This window comes from Dryobates pubescens, chromosome 16, assembly GCF_014839835.1.
Source record: "Dryobates pubescens isolate bDryPub1 chromosome 16, bDryPub1.pri, whole genome shotgun sequence".
Classification (NCBI taxonomy): domain Eukaryota; kingdom Metazoa; phylum Chordata; class Aves; order Piciformes; family Picidae; genus Dryobates; species Dryobates pubescens.
Genome location: NC_071627.1, coordinates 15,941,319 through 15,964,259, shown reverse-complemented (window position 1 = coordinate 15,964,259; position 22,941 = coordinate 15,941,319). Strand labels below are relative to the sequence as shown.

The 22,941-nt window shown below is 55.7% G+C and overlaps 1 protein-coding gene across 1 annotated transcript in view; it reads left to right on the top strand.

Annotated features, from left to right (window-relative positions):
• Positions 1-454: 454 nt before the first annotated feature.
• Positions 455-22,941, top strand: part of PPARGC1B (PPARG coactivator 1 beta) — a 51,916-nt gene continuing 29,429 nt past the window's right edge. Inside the window, exon 1 of the mRNA XM_054168319.1 lies at positions 455-584. Coding sequence (XP_054024294.1) covers positions 501-584 — 84 coding nt within the window. The 5' untranslated portion in view covers positions 455-500. The remainder of the gene's footprint in view (positions 585-22,941) is intronic.

Sequence of the window (22,941 nt, the reverse complement as noted above, 5' to 3'; positions counted from 1 at the left end):
TGGGTGTCCTGGGTGGGCATGTCCCCTGTTGGAAGCTGATGTGGGACCATGCGTGGCTGCAAGCCATACAGGACACTCTTCGACTGTGGGTGAGCCCTCCCCAAGCCTGGATGTGACCTTCAGCCTGACATGTTGCTCTCAGGGTTTACATTTCTCATCTCGGGGCGATCTGGGGACTGTTGAGCAGCACCTGATGATGCTGGCATCACCCTAGTCGCGCCCACTTTGGAAAGTGTGCCCAGCGGTGCTTAAAGTGGGTGCCCGGGGCGGGCGCGTGTCCCGCAGGAAGGCGCTTGTGCCCCACACGTGGCTGCAAGCCCCACGGGCACTCTGCCACCGCGGGTGTCCCCCCATGCCCTGCTCCCTCCCACCCCCCGGCTCCTGCAGCCGGCGGGCGGGGGCTGCGGGCGGCTCCGCCCCGACGGCCGCCGGGCTCCCTGCCGCCGCCGCCGCGCCTGCTGCATGCTCGGTGCCGCCTCAGCCCCAGCCGGAGGTGGAAGATGGCGGAGCCGGGGCCGGATTGCAGCTCTCTGCTCGACGAGGATCTTTCCTCCTTCGTCTTCAGTTACCTCGCTGACAGCCAGGTAGGGAGGGGGGCGGCCGAGTGGCTCTGCTGTACGGCTCTGCAGCGCAGTGTGACTGCAGGGGAGGGAAGCCGGCAGACGCCCCCCTTCCCGGGGCACCTGGGGGTAGAGCCGGGACCCGCACTGTTCCGGGGTGGGGGGTGGCGGTGCGGGGACCGGCTTTACGCGCCAGGTGCCCGGAGGATCTGCGGAGCTCCGGTTTGCTCCACGGGTGCGCAGAGGGGGAAATTCGGGGAGGGGGGACGAGCAGATCCTTGCCGCCTCCGCGGTTCTCTCCTTTCCGCCGCTTCGGAGCGGCTTCGGAGCGGCCCCGGCTCTTGCAGCCCCGCAGCCCCGCCGGCGCTTTCAGCACCACTCGCACGTGGACGCACCCCCCCTCTCCCCCCCCGCCCCTTCTGCAGGGAATTGTGGGGGGGGGAGTGTGGAGAAGTTGATGGGTTGATGGATTTTGGCACACGCACCCCCGCTTTGCAACAACATCCCCGCTGCACAGGAGGGGAGGGGGACGCCGCGGCGCAGGGCGCTGGGGGGGGAGGGGGGGCGGCTCCGCAGGGGGCTGCGCGGCGGGGGCTGATAAGAGCCGGGCGGTGGGATGACTCATGCCGAGCGTCAGTTAAACGCATAGGGACTGGGATCTTGGGGGATGGAGGTTTTGGGGGGGAGGGAGGGGGGTGAGAGGTTAGCAGGGAGAGGGGCATCGGTGCTGCGAGTCAGAAGCTCCAAAATCTGGATAGGCTCTTTTTTGGACCGAGTTGGGTATTAAAATCAGATTAAAGCTCCTTGGCAGCTCCCGCACGATCACGAGAGTGAGCCGTGCTGGCTATAGGGCTCGCATGCTTTTCCATTTTGGGGGGTGGAAGAGACGCTATACAATGAGCCGGGCAGTAGCGAGAGCCGTGGCTGATCTGGAGCACAACCGTGCATTTCGCAGTGGGATTGATGAGCCTGGTGCAAGTGGGAAGAGTTTTCTGTAGTTATACATCATCTATCCAGCCCTTCACTTTCATAACCACAGATTACAAAATAGCTTCGATTGTGAAGCTAGCACATTCATCCCAACCCTTGCTCTCTCACCAGTTTACCTCTGGGACTGCAAACAGCAGGAGCATGTGTGTTGGGAATGGGACGGGAACTAATCCTGCTGTTTGGGTTCAAAACAAATAAGATCTCAAGACCTGGTAAATCAGATTTGCCCCTGGTGCATGTGCCAGAGAGAACCAGGCAGGTCTTGCCACTGGCTGGATTGATGTAGTCCTGCTGCCTCTCCTTGCATGCACCAGCTCCAGGGTGCTCCAGCTTGGCATGGGACCTGGGCAGCTTGCTGGGGGCAGAGCAGGGGGGAGGTGGCGGCTTTGGTTGTTAACAAAGGGTCAGGAAAGGTGAGAAGTGGGCCGGGAAGGTTTTGTAAGCAGTTTGCATTTTCTGGTTTGGACGGATTTATTATTGCTGAGAGAACTGTTGGCTGGAGGAGAGGAGGCTGGTTGTGTGGGATGCCATCCCTAGGAAGTACGGCAGGAAGGCTGCAGCTCCAATGAGGCCCATTGCTCTCAGGGCAGGTGAAAGTTCCTGGCTCTGCTTCCCTGCTAAAAACCTGCCTGTTCTCCACGTGCTTAACGTGAAATGATAAGCTCATGTGATTACAGCTTGCATCTGAAGGCTTGTTTCTTTTTGGCTTTTTTGGTCAACATTTGGTGTGCCAATTTAGGAATCTTATTACAAAAAGAGACTGCTGAGGGGTAAAAAAAAAAATAATCCTGCAAATTGTCATCTTTCTTTGGTGCAAACCTACCGTGCTGTGAGCATCCCCTGCAAAATTTGGGACTATGAAATGGCCTGTGATGAAATAAGACTGTTTTTTGTGGCATCTCCCCTAAGACACAGGAGGTCCAGGCACAGCAAACCAGTGGTTTGACTTGATGGTTGGACTCAATGATCTTAAAAAGGTATTTTCTAACCTTTTCTACGATTCCATGACTCTGCCTGTGTGCTCTATTGGAGGGACTGGCGTGGATAGGTGCATAGAGTTGGTGTGAGGCTTGGTGCGTGCCAGGTGTGTCAGGTGAAGAGCAGCAAAGAGATCTTGGCAGCCTGCTGCAGGTTCCTTGGCGGCGGTGTGCAGCCTGCCTTAGCTCTCCCTGCCTGCTTTTGATGATTGCATTTCCTCTCTGTCCCCATGTGCTTGCAGGGGTTAAAGGCTGGGGTAAAAAAAAAAAAAAAAAAGAGGTAAAAAACCCAACCCACCACCACCAAAAAGGTAAAAAAACCAATTAAATGCCCCCCAGCTATGATTCGCATGCATTTGCTTAAGAGACGCCTGAAGTTGTAAACCGGTGTTGTGCTTGTACCTTACCCTCTGATGAAACTGCAGGGAAGGCTCTAGCCTTGGCTGCTGTCACATGCCTGCTTTATAACTCGGAGCGGGAGGCGGTCCCGGGCTGGCTGCTGACGTCTCTCCCCATTACTACTGTACGAGCCTCTGCCTTACAACTGGGTTACTGACTTCTCAATGAAGCCCGAAAGCTGCTTGTGCAAAGTCCCCAGTGCTCCAACACAAGATCAGATTATCCTGAGAGACTACAATGTCAGAAGGCCATGAGATCATGAATATTAGCCATTTCCTTCGTGGAAATGTTGAGGAACCCCCGCTCTCTTCCTCTCTCCCCCATGCTCCTCCCCAGTCCTTGCTTTCACAGTAGGTCTTGAGAAGGATGCAGTTGGGTGTATGCAGGTGCCAGGTGATCCCTTCCTCTACAGGGGAGAAATCCTCAGGAGGGCTCTTGGGGAGATGCATGATGAAGGTTTGACATAGATATTTGCATCAGTCCCTTAATTATACGAGCTTGTGCTGTGGGTGCTTGCTAACCTCTATTTACATATCGAGGACAGCAATGACTCACGTGGTACCTGCATTGCTACAGAAAGAAAATCAGAGGTTTTCACTTGATATCTGCCTTTCTTCTGCTGACTCCTTTTCCCTTTTTAACAACAAAAGAAGTGACTTTGCTTTGCTGCGACTCAAAACATGTCATTTCTGGGCCCACTTAATCCATTTTGTGCAACTCTTTGCTGCTCAGAGGGACGACGCTGGTTGTAGCTGGTTTGTCTGCTGGCACCAGGCACTGGAAAGTGCCAGCCAGGCAGCTCTGCTGAGAGCACCATGGAGTGGCTGGCGACTCTCGGCATCCCTGTGAGAGGCAGGAGCAGTTTCACTCTTACAGCTTTGATCTGTTTAAAAAACCCAAACAAAATGCAGCAAGAGGGGAAAAAAATCAAAATCTGAGGCTGCTTCTCAGGGAGATACTTAAAGATCACATGAACTGCAATACAATATTTCCTCTTTAACTTCTCAGCCTCTTGCTAACAGCTTAATCCATCGATGAGTGCAGGAGGCACAGTGAAGCCCTTGATGGAAAAGCAGTCCATCAGCTGGAATGTTACTGCTAGTATTGAAGTGGGGAGTGCATCCCTAATTTCTGGTAGTCCTCAGTGAGCAGACCAGCGTTCTGTTTTTTCTGTGACTTTGAAAGAAATCTCAAAGATTTTTTGAGAAGGGTGTCTGGGTGACTGAGACAGCCCAAGGGCCTGTGCAGAGTGTTATCTCCAGCCTGGCTGCACTGCTGCAGGTTGGGTCGAAGGGCTGCTGCATTGCTGGGGCTGGAGACCCTCATGCTCTCCTGGAAGAGCGGTGCAGGGTGGCTGTAGCACACTGGCAGTTACCGAGGGTGGCGGTAGCCGGTATGTTTACAAAGCCAGGGGGTGGTGGTTGCTGGGGATGCCGGCAGCTGCCTGCGCTGCAGCGTTGGCTGCAGGAGATGGTGAGCGCAGCATGCTGCTGAGGCTGCTGCTTGGAGCCAGGAGAGAGCAGCCGCGGGAGAAAGGAGGGCAGGCCTCAAATATGATCCTTTGGAGAGCCTCCCCCCACATCCACATGCCTTCACCCAGCACTTTGGATTGGATCCCTCAGTGCTCCCCACCCTGGCAGGGCTCCAGGGCTGCCCTGTGTCATGGGTATTCCTCCCTCCTTTCTGCAACAACCTTGCCCTGGTCTTACGCCGTAAGGGAAAGGCACCTCTCCCACAGGCGAATAGTTAAGGTGTCAATCTAGTGCCCTCAGCAAAGGGATCTTTGTGAGAGAGAGATATCTCTCTTACACATTAACCTTTCCACTGTCAGAAGCCTCTTTGTAGTTAGGAACTCCACTTGGTCTGGCACTTCAGCACTGCATGTTGTCCAGTGAAAAATGCTTGAGGGATGCCTTTCCTGTTCCAAACCCCATCCTGGCTTTGAGGAATGGGTCCCATGGTTTCCAGTGCAGGCTGGCTCCTGGTAGGCAGTTTTCGGTGCTGCCAGCCACTGCCACCTGCCACTTTTGAGGGACAGGATCTCACCAGGCTCTGAAATCCCCTTTAGGGAGACTGGGGACTGGCTCATGGCAGGGTGTGAAAGCCCCTTGTCTGCAGGCTGGCAGGCAAAGTGTTGGCAAGGGCACACTTCCTCCAGCACCCATGGGAGCTTGGGGACATTACTCATTCTGCTGGGGCAGAGGCACTGTGCAGGGACAGTCTGTGCCTTCATATCCCAGTGCCTGGGGAGCAAACTCCACTGAAGCCATCACTCCTTCTGCCTGCCCATGTCCTTGGGGAACTGGTGAGGGGCACCATCTCTGCAGGATGCTCTGAGCCTGAGCACCCTGTGGGGTTCCAGTACAGAGGGGGCCCTGGCTTTGCCAGGCAGAGGAAGGTCTGTCGGCAGAGATAAGGCTCTGCTGGGACCCTGTACCTTGGACTCACTTGCCACCACCGGGGAGCCACAGCGAGAGGAGCTGGTGACAGGAGGTGCTGGGGGCGCCTCAGTCGGCAAACGTCTTTGCCGGAGGAATCGGCTTCGGGCTCCCGCAGCCGAGCCCCGCTCCATGGCAACCCCGCCCGGGCTTATATTTCTCGTGACTGCTTGGCAGCCTGAAGTGATTTAGCGGAGGGGGAACTTTGTACGCGCCAGAGCCGCCGCTGCCAGCATGTCCGTGCCGGCCACTGCAGTCTCAGCCACGTGGCATTCCTCTTTCCTGGGGCGCATGGGCTGGGGCAGCCCCTTGTCTGCACCCTAAGAGCAGGCAGCTGGATCCCCAGCCTGCTTGCAGGGCCGAGAGGGCAGGCTCCCACCACCTGCCTGCTACCTGGTGAAGGAGTCTCTTACAAGTGCCTGGAAGAGGCTGTTTTAAGGTGCCTCTGCTTGTAGTAAAGAGACAGAGACTAAAGGTTGAAGTTAATGGGGCAGGTGGTCAGATGAGGTAGTGACCTAGTTCCAGGGGCAGCCGACCCATAGGGGTTGGGTGATGGTCCAGCCAATGTGTTTCCTTTCCCTTATCGCTCTGCTGTTCTGCTTTTCAGCACTTTTCCTGAGCTCTGGCTCGCAAACCGGTATTTATTTATTTATTTATTGCTTTTTATAATGGGAGCTTCCAAGAAATGCTGAAGGACTTTGCACAGATCTGGCAGCGTTCAGGGTCTTACTAGCCTCATGCTTACCCTGCTCCGATTCACTGCACCTCCCCAGGCAGAGGCAACAGCCAGGGTCGAGCTGCTGCAAACTGCTGCATTAAACTGGTTCACTTCAGAATTAAGACAGGGAAACATAAAAGCTGCAAACCGCCTTTGGCCCTGTAAGAGCTGGAAACCCCCCTGGGAGGAGTTCCCTGTGCTGCGGCGTCTGGTATCTGCTGGTGGGAAGTGTGGAGTCTGTGGCAGCCCTGAGGGCTCTTTGAGATGGCCCCATCCAGTAGCCAGACTAACCTTTGATCACTGTTGGCTCCCGGGCAGCAATGTGGGGTTTAGGGAAAATAGTTGGCTTATCTTGCATCCCTGCTGTCCCTGGGTGTCACATGCCTTCCCAGTACGGGGAGCTTTGTTGAGGAAGCACGATGAGAGGGTCCGGCTGAAGTATCACACGAGCGGTTTATATCTGCCTGTGTGTACCCATCCGGGCTGCAAACAGGCAGGCGTTTGCCCTCGCAGATAGGAGCAGGAGGCCTCTGCCCTTGGTGAGGGGGAGCCTGTGCCATGGAGGCTGAAGCGGGAGAGACCCCGGTGTGCCGGGAGCGCTGATATGACACTTCTTCCCTCCCCTGGAACCAAGCAGTGCATGCTTTATATGGATGTTTTTGTGCTGAGGTGGCGGAGGATAAAACGAGTGCCTCCAGCTCTCGCCGTGACTCCAGTGTCAGGGCAGCCTATCTTCCCCGAGCTGCATTTTCGGAATTCTTCCTCTGCGCGCCGTCCTTCTGCCTGCAGCGGCAGGGAGCACGCCGGCCCCAGCAGCCCCTTCTGCTGAGCCACTGCGGCTCCTCAGGCCCCTCGTTCCTCTTTCAGTTTGCTGCAAGTTCATGGCTGCTGTTGCTTCTGCTTCCCCGGTCTTTGTTCGGGGAGGCTGCAGGACCGCATTCGACCCCAGCATATGGGGCAGTGGGCGAGGGGTGTGGGAGGTGTCATCCTTTTCCCCTGTCAAAAGTTGCCTTCCCCACCTAGTCCCCGAGGAACCCTCATTTCCTAATTTTCGAGCAAGGAAATCCTGTGGCGGGGGGAGACAGAGGGGAGAGGGCAGAGCATCCTGGCACGGGCTGGGGGCTGAGCTGGGGCAGGAGCAGACAGAGCAGCGTGCGCGGCCGGACGGCTGTGTCTTGCGGACGGAAGGAAGCCCAGCTGCCTCTAGTCGTGTTCCTTCTCCTCCCTCCTGCCCAGAGGAAGGGGAAATGCAGGTTTTGCCGCCTGCAAGCGACAGCTGGGGATCACGAGGGGACCCGTGGCTGGAGTAACCTCAGCTGTCCCTTGGTGCACAGAGCTTGGGTTCTGGGCAGTTGCTGCTGGGAGCAGGCAGCATAGTCCTCATGCCAGAGGCTCTGCAGCGTGCTTGCTGTGCCCTTTGCTGCTTTGTTTTTAGCTGAAGTGCCTAGGTAGAAGTGATGGGTTTTTAATTTCTTTATTTTGAAGAAAGTGCAAATGTAGCTGTGGGGTGTTACAGGAAACATCCCAAAGGGACGCTGCCATGAGTATTTGCATACACACAAGACTGATGGGGCTGAGCTGCAGCCACACTGCAGCAGCTGGGCTGGGTTAGAGCAAAGAGCAGTGCTGATTGCAGCTAGGGTGAGGGTTGTACATGTGCCTGGGTAACAGCAAGAAGTTGGAGGTGTAAAGCACTATGCTTACACAGCTGCCCTTGAAGGCTACAGCAGGGGCAGGCTCTGGCTCCTCTAACACCTGCAGAGGCCAGCCTCTGTGGGTGAGCATCCTGTGCTGACACTGGTGGGCACAAGGCTGGAGCAGCCATGGTCTTTTGGCTCCTTGCACATTGCCCAGCCAGTGGGCACAGAGAAGAGGTTACAGCTGCTGCCTGTGTGCTGGTAGGACTGGGGTTGTTCCTGCAACACTGGAGGAGGGCAGAGCAGAACATGGGTTGTGTGGTGGTTTGTGCCAAGCAAGATGGTGGTGCCCTTCCCTGCCACACAGAGGTTGCCTCCCTGGCACCCAGCATATGGGCTGAACTTTGCTCCAGCTCAGCTCCCTCTGTGCTGATTTCCTGGGACTTGCATGGCATTGGTGCAAATGTTTGCAACTTCATGGCCCTTGGCTTCAAGCTAATTAAACTTTGCATTCCTGTTGGCTCATTTTAAACCATGTCTGCTTAGCTGCCTTCCTTTCCCCTACTGCTCTGGGGCCTGCTGCACTGCCTGCACAAGGTGGTTCAGAACCACCTTCCTGCGCCTTAATGATAGAAGGATTTTTAAACCTTCATTTGAACAGCATAACCCCCAAAGCTCTGCATAGCTGGAGCTGGAGATTGAAACCAGCCACCACTGTTTCTGCTTTTGAGCAGGCTTGCACACAGCTAGTCACGACTTAACCATGCTAATAATGAAAAGAAAGAATTGTGAAGGTTCTTCTTAAAAAGGAAGTTTCTGTTTCTGTGTGGGCCCCACCAGGAGACTGGCACATGTGGGTTTTGGGTGATAAAACCCATTTCCCAGGTAACAGAACACAAGCCTAGCCTATGAGAACTGTGTGGCTTTCTCAGGCTGAAAGGTTGGATGATATTTGAGCTGCCTTTTCTTTCTTTCTTTCTTTCTTTCTTTTTTTTTTTTTGCTTTGTGGCCATGTCCTTTTAGGAAGGAATAAATATGTCTATTTATGTATATTTTGAAAATGAAACCACGTGGTGTGTGTCCCCAGAAACTCCCATGGTGCATATTGTAACCCAGCGCTGGTGGAGACGCTGCTGAGCGGATGACCAGCAGCCAACCTCCCCAGCAGCCTGGAGCTGAGGAGCAGGCGCTGTCCCTGCCCTGCAGTGCCGGGGTGCAGGGTGAGGAGTGGTAGATGTGCAGGACATGCTCGTGCAGGCCTGTCCCCTCTCCTTTCGGGATCAGAGGCTTCGGGATGTGGAAGTGGATGAAGGAGGAAGGAAGTCAGCAGCTAAGTGGGGAGGGGTGTCTCAGGGGGACTGTTAGGACAGGCACGGATGGGGAAAGCTGGAGCTGCTCAGTTTATTTGCTTCTGTGACTCCTCCTGCCTGTGCTTTTGATCGTGCTGCCTGGCCTGCCTGCAGCAATAGCTTCTTCATTCCTGTGCTGGTACATTTCAGGATGCTGTGCGTTGACAGCCCCTGGGCCCCTGCCTTACTGTGGTGACCAGGGGCTTCTCATGGGGGTCCTCTTGCCTGGGTTCCCTCGTCTCAGCTTGCACTACTTGCCTGCTGCCCGTCTGCCCATAGAAGCTGGAAACCCATCCACATAGTCAGTTGAAAATAAATGAAAGGCAGCTATCAGGGGGAGACTGTCCTCATCTCTGCTCTCGCCATGTGAGGACCTGGAAACAGCTTTCAAGTTTCTCTCTGTATTTATGTAACCCAAACTAACTCTTTTTTGGAAAGAGACACTCTGTCTTATTTAGATACCTAAATATAGTTGCCACTCTGGAAGGAGGATTAGCCTGCAAGTGCCCTGGCTGGTATGGGACCTTTGTGGATGTGTGTTAGGAGGAGTATAAACCTTGTTCTTTCACACCCTGGGGGCTTATTCCCCGGCCATTAGCAGGGCAGGATTGCAGCCATCCTGGGGCAGTGGGGAGCTCTTGGCAGTGACCAGGCTGGCAGGGAAGCAGGAACCCATGGAGATGTGGGCTGCAGGGTTTTTCATAGATGTCTTCATGCATTCGAGGACAGAGCTTATCTACGACAAGACATGCTGTTTGCTAACGTGTCAGTGCCTTCCCTTGGAGGAGAGAACCCTGCTCTAAAGCACAGAAACAGAACTGAGCCATGAGGAAAAAGTTCTGCAACCTGCCAAAGGGCCTGTGAAGCTGCAGCACCTCGAGGTGATCATTCATCGTTGGGTACTGATAGGACTAGGGGGAATGGAGTGAAACTAGAAGTGGGTAGATTCAGATTGGATGTTAGGAAAAAAAATCTTCACCATGAGGGTGGTGAGACACTGGAACAGGTTGCCCAGGGAGGTGGTGGAAGCCCCATCCCTGGAAGACCTTAAGGCCAGGCTGGATGGGGCTGTGAGCAACCTGATCTAGTGTGAAGTGTCCCTGCCCACGGCAGGGGAGTTGACCTGGATGATCTTTGAGGTCCTTTCCAACCCTGACAGTTCTGTGATTCTGCGATTCTTGTCTGCTGGAGCAGGCTTCCTGCTGCAACATGGGGTTGAGTGGAATGGCAAGGAAGGGTGAAGGTCTTTCTGCCCTTAAGTGTATGGGGCATCACAGGCATCAAAGTCCTTTGAGCTCCATTAGTGAAAGATGTGGGACTGACCTTTTGAAATGCTGAGCTAAGGGACACCCCACAGGTGCCATTTCCTGTTATCAAGGACATACATTCTCCACCCTTGTGGCCACTGGGACCCGTATGCTTGGCTGAGGTGCCAGTGGTGGCAGGATCTGGGCACAGTACACATCCCGTGGACCCACTTCTGCTTCTTCATAAACACAAGGCCCCTTGCTGCCTTCAAAGTGAGCACAAAAGATGGGTTTGCCAATGAAGCACACTGGGGCTCGCCCCTAATACCTGGGATCAGCAAGGCTGGCACGTTGGCACCAAGTATTGATAGAAACAGAGTTTGTTTGAGGTGCACAGGTTGGTCCTTGCTTTTGTCTTGTGACATCTCTGACTGCCCTGCGATGAGGGTGCCATGGGTCCCATCCAAGGAAGAAGGGAGCTGCCATTTGTGTCCATGCATGTTGGTGTCCCAGGGACTTGGGGTGTGGAACACATGCTGCTTGCATCTCTGTAGCTGGCTGTTCATAAGCACATGAAGGGGCAACCTTGTGTGCCCCTTCTGCTCCTTCCTGTTTTGCAGTGCTGACAGCTTCCTGGCACAGAACTGCTATAGGGGCTTCCTGATCTCTTTTGTGATTTGGGCCCTGATGAAGGTGAACAGAAGCTGCCTTATGTTTTTGGCGGGAAAGCAGAGAGGCCCTCTGCTACTGGAGCCTTCATTTCTGTGCTTTTCTTATTAATTCCTCACCACACAACAGCTCTGTCTCCCTGCATGTCTCCACATCTCCCTGCTGCCCACCCCTTCCCCTCACCATACCCACTGCCCAGTTCAGAGCTGTACAGCCTTGTGTCAGTGCTTGCCCCCACATGCAGCATCCTCCACCGCTCCTGCCACCTACCAGAGCCTGAGCCACCTGGATAAACAGTAGGACCCTCAGGACTGCGTTGGTGAATACATGCAATGCAGGCTTCACCCCATGCTCTTGTACAACCTTGCACATTCTGGTGTGATGTCTCCTTGGTTCCCATCACACAGGCAGGGACTGAGCAAGTTCTGCACTGCCCTGGGCAGCCCAACAGTCCCTAAGTGGAGGTGCCTGGCTCCAAAGGAAGGACCTTGCCATTTTTGTGATGCTCTCCTCAGGTCTGTGTTATTTGACCCTAGCAAGGTGGAGGTGAAATAGAAAAGATAAAGGCAGCACATAGAAAAGGGAGGAGGCAGTGTGATGGAGATCCAGACAGAGGGCTCACAGCATCCCCAGGATCCCTGAGCTGCTCTGGCAGATGGCTACAGCCCTCCCGCCCCGCTCCAAGGAATACAAATGTGCGGCAGATACAGTTACCCGGCCCCGGCAGCGGTGTTAGCTTTCATCTGGATCGATATCCCTGCCTGCCTGCCTCTGAGGGAGCACTCAGCTAGCAACCCAAGCCTGGCCAGGAGGAGACACCCGCTGAATCTCTGCTGCCTGGTCCAGAGCCTGTCTGTCCGTCAGTCCATCTGTCTTGGTGTGAAGGCAGAGCCAGTGCCGACCGCAGCAGCATTGCCATGCTGTCGGACTCTGTCATGCGTAAAATGTAATAAATAGGGCCATAAGCCTTTTACCAAGTCTATTTCCACTCTTGGATCCGGGATTTAATGCATGGCTGCTTAGAGAGGCTGAGGATTTCAGGGGTCAGCAAGGCTAATTGCACTGCTGGAATAAAAGGGCGCACGGCAGGATCCTGTGCGCAGGCGGGAGGGATGCTGGGGGGTCCCAGCCACCCGCTGTGCTGCCCCAGCCCTGCCTGCTCCCTGCCAGCGGATGGGCAAAGCAGCGGCCACGCACAGTGGTTTGTCAGGGGACGCAGTCCCTGGGTAGGGCTCCTTGGCTGGGCACCTATGGCTTTTGGGGCTGAGGGGGACCATGCCACCTGAGGAGTCATGTGCTGCAGGTTGTTGGTTCCCCACTGCTCCATGGTGTCCCTGACTGACTGAGCACATCTGGCTGGAGAGCTTGATCTTACATTACCTGGAAAGCCTCCATGGGGGCTGAGGGTCAGTGAGGATCAGGGCTGACATGGTGCAGGCTGGTACTGCTAGACTTGGCTGGCCCTGGTGCCATCGCAACCCCAGGCTGCAGCATCTCCTAGAGCTGCAGAAGGGAGCTGTGTACCACCATCCAGGCTGGCTCTGAAACCACAAGCTGGGGTTTGAAGGGGCATGAGTGCTCAGAGGTGGTAGTTCTGGGGAGATGGTTCCACCAGGAGTGGAAATGGGGAGAGGCAGGGGCACAAACTTGGCCAGATGCTCTGATGCAGGTGTGTGTATCCAGCCAGCCTGGACCTAGGGGCTGGGACCTGGGCTGCGCTGTCAAGGGAGGTGGCAGGGAGGGTCTGAAGGAAGAGGCAGGCTCCACATCACAGGGACAACTGGGAGCCAGCACACGCCCTCTGAGGCAAGGGGGACCCAGATGCCCAGAGGCTCCCCGGGCTTTGCCCGGTGCCAACCGGCCGTGCAGGGCTGGCAGAGCTGCGCCGCGGGCCACGGCAGACGGAGGACGCCAGCTCCGCTCAGTTACTTTGCTGGCTGATCCTGTCAGCTCCATCTCACGCCAAGTGCTGAAGTCGTCATGGAAACCAGCACGGCGGCAGCCTCGCCAGCAGCTCCGGCGTGGGATCCTCGCTCTGAGCGCCGGGCCGGCACTGGTCTGCCGTGGCAGTGGCGGGTGGCTGGCTCAGTCGGCCACTTGCTGCTGGTCCTTATTCCTCGAGGGCATCGGTCTGCTGCTGGGCTCCAGCACTGTGCACACACACAGTCGCTTCCCTGATGTTGTGGCAGGCCCCAATCCATTAGTGTTCAGCAATCCAAGAGAGGGCTTTGCAGAAAGCACAAAAAGAAAGCCCTATAGTATTGCTATTATTAGTACCTGTTCATGAAGTTATCTTTAGCAGCAGTGTTCCCACCATCATTCATAATAGCTGTTGCACAGGCCTGATTCTTATCCCTGCTGCCCATGTGGCTTTGAAGTAACCCTAGCCTCTGGAGGTGCCCCACTCATCCCATGCCTCCACCATTCAATGTTTCAGTGGGCTGTGGAAAGATGCAGTCTGCAAACCTTTCCCTGTAGTGGGAAATGGAGGGGGATTTTTTTTCCAGGATTAATTTTTCTCCAGTGACTGTAACTCTGAACTCTGTTTGCCTTTGCCTCTCCTCCCACGTCACTTCTGTCCAGTGGGGCTGTGTTGTGCCAAAGGCTTTCTCCCTGGAGCATCCCTGCTGGAAGTCCACACTGATGCTGGGATTTTGCTTCCTCCTCCTTTGGAGGAGGCAGTGCCTGAACTTGATTATTGGGGATGGAGTATCTGTATTTCAGTGGGTGTCTTCATAGGTTTCAAGTTATGATCCTCCCTTCCCAGCATTTTCTGTCTTTGGAGCTCACACAGACTCCTGGGAAGGTGCAGGGCTTTGAACAGGCTTTGAGGATTCATGGGCTCAGCCCACCACTTTGAGGCAGCATCTCCTATCCCTGCCAGGGAAAGGCCTATTTTTCCTGTTCTTGTCAATCAGAGTTCCTCTGATTCCTGGGCTAATCTGTTCCTGCCTTTAACAGGCTGTCTCATTAAAGTGTTTTTCCCTAATAACCAACCCTCCAGGCTGGGTGAGAGGCTGGTGATGAGCTAGTAGACAACTGGAGACCTGCTCGCTGCAAAGGGCTTTTCTAGCTTCTTGTGGGGGTGCAGGATAGACACCAGCCCTCTCCTCCTGTGTGGTGCTGGCAAGGCTGTGAAGGGGTCAGCAGCCCAAAGTACCCCAAACTGTGCATTTCCTGGGCAGATTTACTGCTCCCACAAACAGTGCAGCTGGGGGGGGCAGGTTGCACTGAGGAAATCACATGCCCTTAGGGTGCAGCAAACTGGGAGCACTGGGTCTGAATTGGCCTGCTGCATAATCTTTGTGTGCAATGTCCTTAGCAAGTGATACGCAGTAGCACTGGGCTTGGTTGTTGTCACCCCGTGCTGCAAACCCCTGTGTGCACGCTGCCAAGCTGGCATCCTGTGCCAGGCCTCGGGCCCAGGGGGTGTCTGCTCAGCCTTAATGAGGGGTTTGGGGCTTGTTGCCTTGGTGCTGGGGAGCTGGATCGGCTGGTTTGAATAAATGGAAGTGGAAATCTCCTGCCTGGGGGCCTGCTCTTCGTGGAGGAGTACTCGGGCATCTCGCAGCCGTAGCCTGCGGAGAGCAGCTGCCTGGTGGGTCAGTGGTGGCTGGGAGCCCTCGGGGCGGTGGCTGCAAGAAGCTGATTCAGGAGTGCCTCTGGTGGCATGGCAGCACTCCAGGGATGCCACAGCCCGGACTGAGCCACCCCTCCTCTCCAGGCTATGGTTTTTAGGGTGCCAATGATGAAAGGCAGCAGGGTGCCTGGTGCCGGCGCTGCTCCGTTAAATATAGCTGACCTGCTTGCTGGGCGGGGGCGGCCGTGCACCGCCGGGGCTGTGCCTGCGCCGGGGCTGTGCCTGCACCGGGGCTGCACCGGCACCAGCCTGGCACCACTGCGCTGCGGATGCCTGCACCCTGCTTTATAAAAGGGCTGCAGGATCTCTCTACTGACGTGTTGCAGCTGTGCTGCCCGAGGCTCAGGGGGTGCAGGATCTCTAGACTACTTGCTTCCTTAGCACCCTTCCCAACTTGCACACCCACAGGCACCCCGGCTCTCCCAGGGAAGGAAGATCTGACAGTCCCCCAGCAGAAGTGGGAGTAGGCACAAATTGCACTACAGGGACCAGCCTGAGGCTCTCCTGGCTATGCCTGGCCTGAGGCAGAATCCCAGCTCAGGGCAGAGCTCAAGCCCTGCTCCAAGGAGACAGCCCTACGTGCGGTTGAGTTTGCCTGTCTCACGGCCATCCCCTCCCCTCCAGCCAGACCTAGCTATTGAGTGCTCAGCAGTCCTGGAGCAGCCACGTTGCTGGGAGCCTCAGGTCTGTAAGGGTGGGTGTGCATGGGGCGTGTGTGTGCACGCATGGGTGAGGCAGGAGCTGCAGCACACCGTGCTCTGTTCTGGTGCTGCTGGTGCGTGCCATGTGCCACTGCTTGTCCTTCTCTGCTCAGCCCGTGAAAGGTGCTCTGAGTCAGTGGGCAGGTGAGAGTGCTGGGGTGGCTGGGACGAGGTGGCAGAAGTGCAGGTACTTTGTCCCTGTGCCCTGTTCAGAGGGGAGCTGTGCTGCTCCCCAGGGCTCATACTGTCTCAAAGGTGCAGCCTGTTGCAAGCTTTAGTTCCTGTGGGGGACAGGGTACAAGGATGGGACCAAGCAGAGTAGATGGCAAGAGGAGAGTGGGCTGTAAAAAGGCCAGAATGCACCACCACTTTGGGGTTGCATTCCCTTTGGCCAGAGCACCCAGGAAGTAACAGAGAAATAACCCACCAAAATCCATGTCCTGGACCACTGAGCACAAATCTTGTATCCCCTTTCCTGCTTGTTACTGATGGGCTTGCCCTGATCTTCAAGCACCTCCCAGCCCTAGCTCACCTCTCAAGCTGCCTGCTGCTGCTTGCAGTGGGTGCTACCGAAGTACAGGGGGTTGGAGGAACTCTTGGAAAGCACTGGACTGCCAAAGCAGTGCCTCTTGGTGCCAAGGACCTGCAAGCCAGCTGCTCCCTGGGGACAGAAAGGAGATAAAAAGAAAATCTCTTTCAAGATGTGGCTGCTAGAATACCTCACCATGTGATAGCTGTGGCATGTGGGTCACCTGGGCAAGGGAAGGAGAAGGAGGCGCCAGGGCTTGGAAGCCTGCACCCACATGGGTCTTGACTGGTTTCTTGAGGAGGAGATGGGGTCCATGGCCACGTGCCTGTGCCATGACCATCCTGGTCATGGGGTGGAAGTGGGAAGGGTTTGCACCTTCTAGGGGAGCTTGTACTGCTGCCTCTATGGAAGGAGGGCCTGCAGGTTAGACAAGTGGACTGTGGTTTGGTAGGGAAGGAACTGGGAGTAGCAGTACTTGTCCAAGCTGCCCCAGGTGGCTGCCCAGAACCATCTCCATCAGTTTTCTGGCCGGTCTGAGCCCAGCCCTTGGGGCAAAGCAGTGTGGGGGTGCCAGCAATTACAGGGACAGGGTCTGGTACCAAATCGCCTGTCGCATGAGGCTGTGGATGACAGCATGCCTGCTCTCTCACCCACCCAGAGCTGCTTTGTGGCAAGATGCCAGTGCTGGCACAGGGAGGTGGGTGCCATAAGAGCCAGGGACATGGCAGCAGGTGGCATGCAAGTGTGGCAGAATGGCCTTGGAGGGACCTCAGGACTCAATGCCCTTTAACCCTGCAGCTTCCTTCCCGAGATCAGGGCAGCTGGCCAGGATGGCTTCCCGAAAAGAGCTGCTGTCCCCACATAGCTGCCTCTGACAGGCTAGAGTGGACATGATGTTCCCATAAGATAGCCTCCTGAGGTCCCTTTGGCTGGGTGTGTTGTGGTTGGCACACCTGGAGAAAGGCAAGTCCCCAAGGCAGGTCAAAACGTAATGCTTGCTGCGGAAAGGGAAATTAATTAGAGGTGCTTTGCTGCAGTCCAAGCAACTGCAAAGGCTGATGTTTCTCCTGTTGGCTGATAAACTAATTGTAATGGTGAAACCTCAACAAAGGCAACACTCTTAAATGCTTTCTTCATTAATAATTCTCAATAATTACTTGACGTCAATGACCAATAAACATTTTGGAGAAGGGAAGTTGCTGTTAAGTGCCTGATGCCTTTGCTTCTCCAGTCACTGTGCCTGGGTTCCTGCAGCTCTGATGAATCCCCCAGAAAAGAGCAGAGAAGGCCAAGCCCAGTGTTTTTAAAGGAAAACATTAAGCAGGAAAAATGTGATTATTCACGTGCTTGTCCACGGGGAAGAGGAGGGAAGCTGAGCAACTGCTCAGCTGCTCAGCCCTTCTGCCTCCTGCCAAGCAGGCAACAAGTGGTGGCAGTACCAACAAGCAGACATCCAGAGGGGTGACCACCCATAGGTGCCCCTTTCCTGCCTTCCAGTACTGCTAAACCTCTGGTGGGGTGCTTCCCTGGGGGCAGCACGAGGGAGAAGGCACCTTCCCAGGTCTTCAAGAACTGTGTGGACATGGTTTAATGGCCACGGTGGCCTTAGGTTGACAGTTGGACTCAATGATCTTAGAAGTCTTTTCCAACCAAAACAATTCTATGTTTCTATGACTCTATGATTCTGTAAGTCCATGTCCAAGAGGTCTTCAAGGCCCTGCTGAGCATCCTCTACCTGTCAGCTCCCTCCCACAGGCATCCACTTACGTTCCTCTTCCCCCTCCTTCTCTTCCTCCTACTCCTCCTCACCCGAGGGCAACATCTCCCATCTCAGTGCTGCCAGGCTTGAAAACATCACCAGCTATATTTTATGGGGTGGGAGTCTGGGGGATTCTTGTCCATCTGCTGTTCAGCAGAGCCTTGAGAAGCCTGCCATTCATTCTCATCGTGGTGCTCCTGGCTGCAGCACAGTGCCAGCAGGGTTAACGTCCTTCTCCTCCTCCTCCTTCTCCTCCTCCTTCTCCTCCTCCTCCTCTTGGCTTCACAGCCATCTTAGAACCGCTGAAGCTGGATCTGTGCAGTCCCTGTTCCCACTCCTTTTACAGTATGGGCTGACTGGCCAGCCAGGGAGCCCAGCCGGCTCCTCCATCCGTCCGACTCCTTTCCTTCTTTGGATGTCCCCTGTGCCTGCAGCCCAGACATTGCCTTTCTCCCATGGGAGCGTGCCCCTGGCGAGGGGTGATGGCCGGGATGAGTGGCTGCTGGGGGCCGGGGGGCAGCAGCCACGGGCTGTGATTCTTGCAGAGGTTTTTCCAGGACGGCGCTGGGTGTCTGCCAAGATGAATGCCAGCCGGCTCCCGGGCATGGTTAGCACTTAGCGAGTCCTTTATATTTGCAAATCCCTTGGCAGGCCTTAGCAAAGTTTTCCTGCAGGGAAAGGTGGGAGAGGGTCACTGCCATTAGCAGAGGAGGATGAGGAGGGTAGCACAGCCCAGGGATATGAGCTGTTTGGGGTGAAGAAGCCTGCTGCAAAACATCCCAGCAGGGCTGGACACAGGGCTCCTTTGAGCAGGACAGCAGCAAAGCCTCATTTGGCTCTTGTCACTGTCCAAAATAGGCTGCAGTGCTTGGAGCAGTGAGCAAAAGTAGGGATGCCACAGGAGGCCACCCCTCACCCCAGAGAGCCTCAGGCAGGGAGGGCAGAGCTGCAGGCAGGCAGGTTCTGGTTCCCTCTGAGCTTTGTCCTCATCCATCAACCCTTGCATCTGGACTCAGGGGTCCCAGGGGTGTTTGCTGGCAGCCGTGGGAGAGTTGCTGGAGCATGCGCTGCTGTGGTCCTGACAGATGGACACGGTTGTGTCTGTCCTTCTGTCAGAACAACAGCAGTGCATGCTCCTGGCTCTGCATCCCCAGTACTCCATGGCCTGTTACCCAAATACCAACAGCTGCCCAAGGCTTTGTGCCCCCACCATGAGCTTGAGGAAAGCAGGGGAAAGGCCTCTGGGACTGAGAGGGGAGGCAGAAGCATGTGCCCCATCTCTGCTGCTTCAGCAGATGTCAGCATGGGGAGGAGGAGGTCATACATAGATCGTGTTTGAGGTTGGGGTTTTTTTGTTTGTTTCTAGAAGTCTTTTTGCATAGGATGGTCTCTGATCAGGGCTTGAGGGAAGAAGAGGGAGCAACCTGTGCAGGCATGCCAAGGTGTCTGAGGAGCTCCTGCTTGTGAGACCAGACATTCCCCCAGAAGGTCTATTGCCATCTATAACATCTGGCTGAGGAATGTAACATGGGACTGGCCAGCTCACCTCAAGAGTGGGGATGCAGGCAGGGTTGGACTGCTTCAGGCTTCCCCATCCTCTGAAAACACAAGGATTTGTTGGATGATGGTGAGATTCTGGGGAAAGAGGGTCAAAACCTGTCCTGTGTCTCTGGTCACCAGTTGGGATCTGAATGGGAATTTCAAGACTCTAAGCATCCCCCATTGTGTCCAGGGTTGAGCTGAGGGAGGTCTGTGGGCACAGGGCTCACTTGGGTTTGCAGATCACCAGCTCCCTCCCTCCGTGCTGTTGCAGGTTCCCACTGGCAGCAGCTGTCTCACTGCATTCCCCATGGCAGAGAGGACACTCCATGGGGGCTGAGAAGCTGTCAGTTGGAGGGTGGCTTTTTCACCTGCCCTGCAGGAGCACTGTGCCTTGTCTTGTCTGAGCTGGCATGAGGATGGCAGCCTGGGGTGTGAGTACACCTGTGTCCAGGGCTTGGGCTGCTTCTGCAGCCACCCAGCTCAGCTTCTAGCTAGTGGCAGAGATGCTCAAGAGCAAGGGGAGTCACCTCTGCCCAATCCAGGAGATGCTCCCTGTGCCAGTGATGAGCAGGAGACTGACAGGAGAGTGTGTCATGGGAGGGTGTATGATGGGTGAGCATGCAGGGGTAGTGCTGTGCAAACCCAGCAGCTTCCTAGCCCCATATGAGCAGTGGCACAGGTACAGCGAGCACCATGGCTGCCTTTGCTGCTCCCACAACATGGTCCTCTTCACCCAAAGGAGGGTGTGCTGCCACCCCAGCTGCTGGGGGGACAAGGCCAATCCCAGTAGACCCTCACTGCTCTGCAAGACCCATAGGTGGTCCCAGTACGGAGGTGTGTAGGGTTCAGGATGGTGGGTACCTTGGGCCCTGGGTCCAGCTGCTGTCCAGCAGGGGTGGTCAGTGGCTTAACTCCTTCTCTCCCACTACTTTCCATCCTCCTTCTTGGCTGTGGGGGAAAGGCTGGCTGGGCTGGGAAGCTCTTTCCTTTGGCCAGCACTGTGGTCATAGGGCAGGAACCAGGGCTAAGGCCAGCAGTTCTGGCAGCAGGGCCTCCTGGCCACCCAGGGAGCAGGTGTCCCAGCATGAACTGGCAGGCCAGCAGAGCCGGCAGCAGGAGGCAGGATGCCTGGAGTTCCCATCCTGCTTGGCCCTGTCTCAATGGGACTTGGTGCCAAGAGTGGGGGGATGGCTGCTGTGAGAAGCCAACAGTGCCTCAGCCCAGCCTGGCTTCCTGGTCGCACTGGAGTGGCAAGCTGTCATGGGGGCTACAGGTCCTCAGCAAATTTTGGGACATGTTTCCTTCCCTCCAGGATGTGCATCAGAGGGACAAATCCTGGTGTAACCCAAGTGATCCCTCTCCCATAGCCCCAGGAAGACGCTAAGTGCCGCTGGGTCAGGCACTGGCATCAGTGGCTGGTTTGGGTGAGGAAGCACGCCTGCATTTCTTTGGCAGGGAGGGCACAGGAAAGCCAGGCATCCTTCACTGGAAGGCCTGGGTGCCACCACTGCCCCACTGCCCTCACCAGGAGCAAAGGGAGTGTCTTCCCCCTGGGCAGGACCTGCACATGCCAGCACCTCTCTGAACCCCGCCGGGATTCAGAGTCGGGTGTGTGGACCCACAGCTTTTCACCAGCGGGCCAGCCCCATTTCTCAGGAGAAGCTCATTGTTTGTTTTCTGCTTTGCATCCTGTGTAAGCCAACGTGAGGACCTGCTCTGGATGTGCACAGGCAGATCCCAGCCGTGGGTGGGGGGGAGTGTCAGCAAAGCCCCCCAGCTCCTCTTGCACCAAATCCAGCAGCCGACAGGATAATAAATGAGGAGTCTATATTTAGATGCAGCGTCTGGAGCAGCGTCACGGTGTTGCCAGCGCCTTTTGCTGTTCAGCACAGGCAGGTTTCCCTGCTCCTCCAGCCTGATGCTACCTTTGTGGAAAAACTTGTCAAGGACATCCAGCAGCAGCTGGAAAAACACCCCAAACAGAAAAACCCACACCTGTGACAAGATCTTGGCACCCGCTGAGGGACGGGTAGAGTGGAGCATCCCAAGGAGCCTTGAAAGGGGCTGGCTTGGGGCCCATTTAGTTTGGCAAGGGCCTTGTTTTGTTGCGCAGAAGTCTGTAGTAAAGAGACACTGCAGGGATGGAGCCACCTCTTGTACCACCTGCACCAGTGTCAGCTCCTTCTCCCAGTGCTGCTGCTGGTGCAGCTGAGTCAGTGTCGCTCTTCTCTGTGCACTGGGACAGCTGATTCCCTTTCCCAACGAGTGATGCAAAGGCTGATCTGCAGCACTTCTCCCTCTCCCTGGTCCAACCTGTGCTCCCTGGATCAGACACTGTCTGTGGCAGGAGTGCTCCAGCCCTAGCACAGGTGGGCAGCTGGCTTCATCCCACCTCATCCTGTGTTTCAGCATGAGGGCTGGAGCACCTCTCCTGCAAGGACAGACTGAGGGGGTTGGGGCTATTGGAGAGCTGGAGAAGAGAAGGCTCCGAGGGGACCCTATCGTGACTTTCCAATATCTTAAGGGGACCTACAAGAAAGCTGGGGAGGGACTTTTTAGGGTGTCAGGTAGTGATAGGACTAGGGTGAATGGAAAAAAAATAGAAATGGGTAGATTTGGATTGGATGTTAGGAAGTTCTTCGCCATGAGGGTGGCGAGACACTGGAACAGGTTGTCCAGGGAGGTGGTAGAAGCCTCATCCCTGGAGGTTTTTAAGGCCAGGCTGGATGTGGCTGTGAGCAACCTGATCTAGTGTGAGGTGTCCCTGCCCATGGCAGGGAGGTTGGAACTGGCTGATCCTTGAGGTCCCTTCCAGCCCTAACAATTCTATGATTCTGTGATATCAGCTATTGCCCCATGGAGCTGCTAACCCATATGGTGCCTAAGCCTCTGGCAGTAGCCAGAGGGTTGTTTGGGAACATTTCCCTGCCAGAGCCAGGGCTTCTGGGCCTCCACTGACTCAAAAGGTGGCATGCAAAGTTCCCTTAAATCTGTGTTGAAATTTAAGGAGAAGCTGAAGTGTTGTGCAAAGGATCAGTAGCCCTGCTCCGAGCAGAGCTGCAGGCTTCCTGCTGTCCCAGTGTGAGGTCACTACTGGATTGGGAAGGATGAGATTTGCATGAAGATGCCTGGTGCTCAGATCTGGGGTTTTCCTTCATTTTGCAACATGTCATAGGCTGTTTGCAGCAGACATTGTCTGTGTGCTGGCTCCTCTCCCTGCCTAGCCTGGAGACAGTTTCTGCAGGCAAAGCCAAACACTGAGCCATTGCCATGGGATGTGAATGTGGCTGAGACAGCAGGTGACAGACAGGGTGGCCAGCTCTGCCAGAGGCCTCCTTTGTGGCTCTTGGCACCGTGAGTGTCTTTTCCTGCACCCTCCCAAATTTTCACTGCAACGAGTCCCAGGGAACAGTGTGCTTGGGTTCTTACTTCCCACCAAGAATGCAGCCAGGGTGGAAAAGGCCAGCACAGCCACAGTGCTAGCAGCACTCGCCTTTCTTGCCTCTGCTGCAGCCTGGGGCTTGTGCAGCCTCAGCCTCCTGCTCCTTGCTGAGTGATGGGTGTCATGTGGGTGCAAGCTGTGTGTGGACAACCTTCCTCTGGCTGCCTGTGGTGCACGCTGCATATCAGCAATACTGGGACACTTGAGGACAGCTCAAGGACTGTGAAACTCGCTGACAGGGCTGGTTCACAGCTGTGCTGGAGGATGACAGCGCGTTGTGCAAGCCCCCACACCAGCCCTACCTGCCAGGGCACCCCAGGGAGAGAGAGTCCCTGGTTCACAGC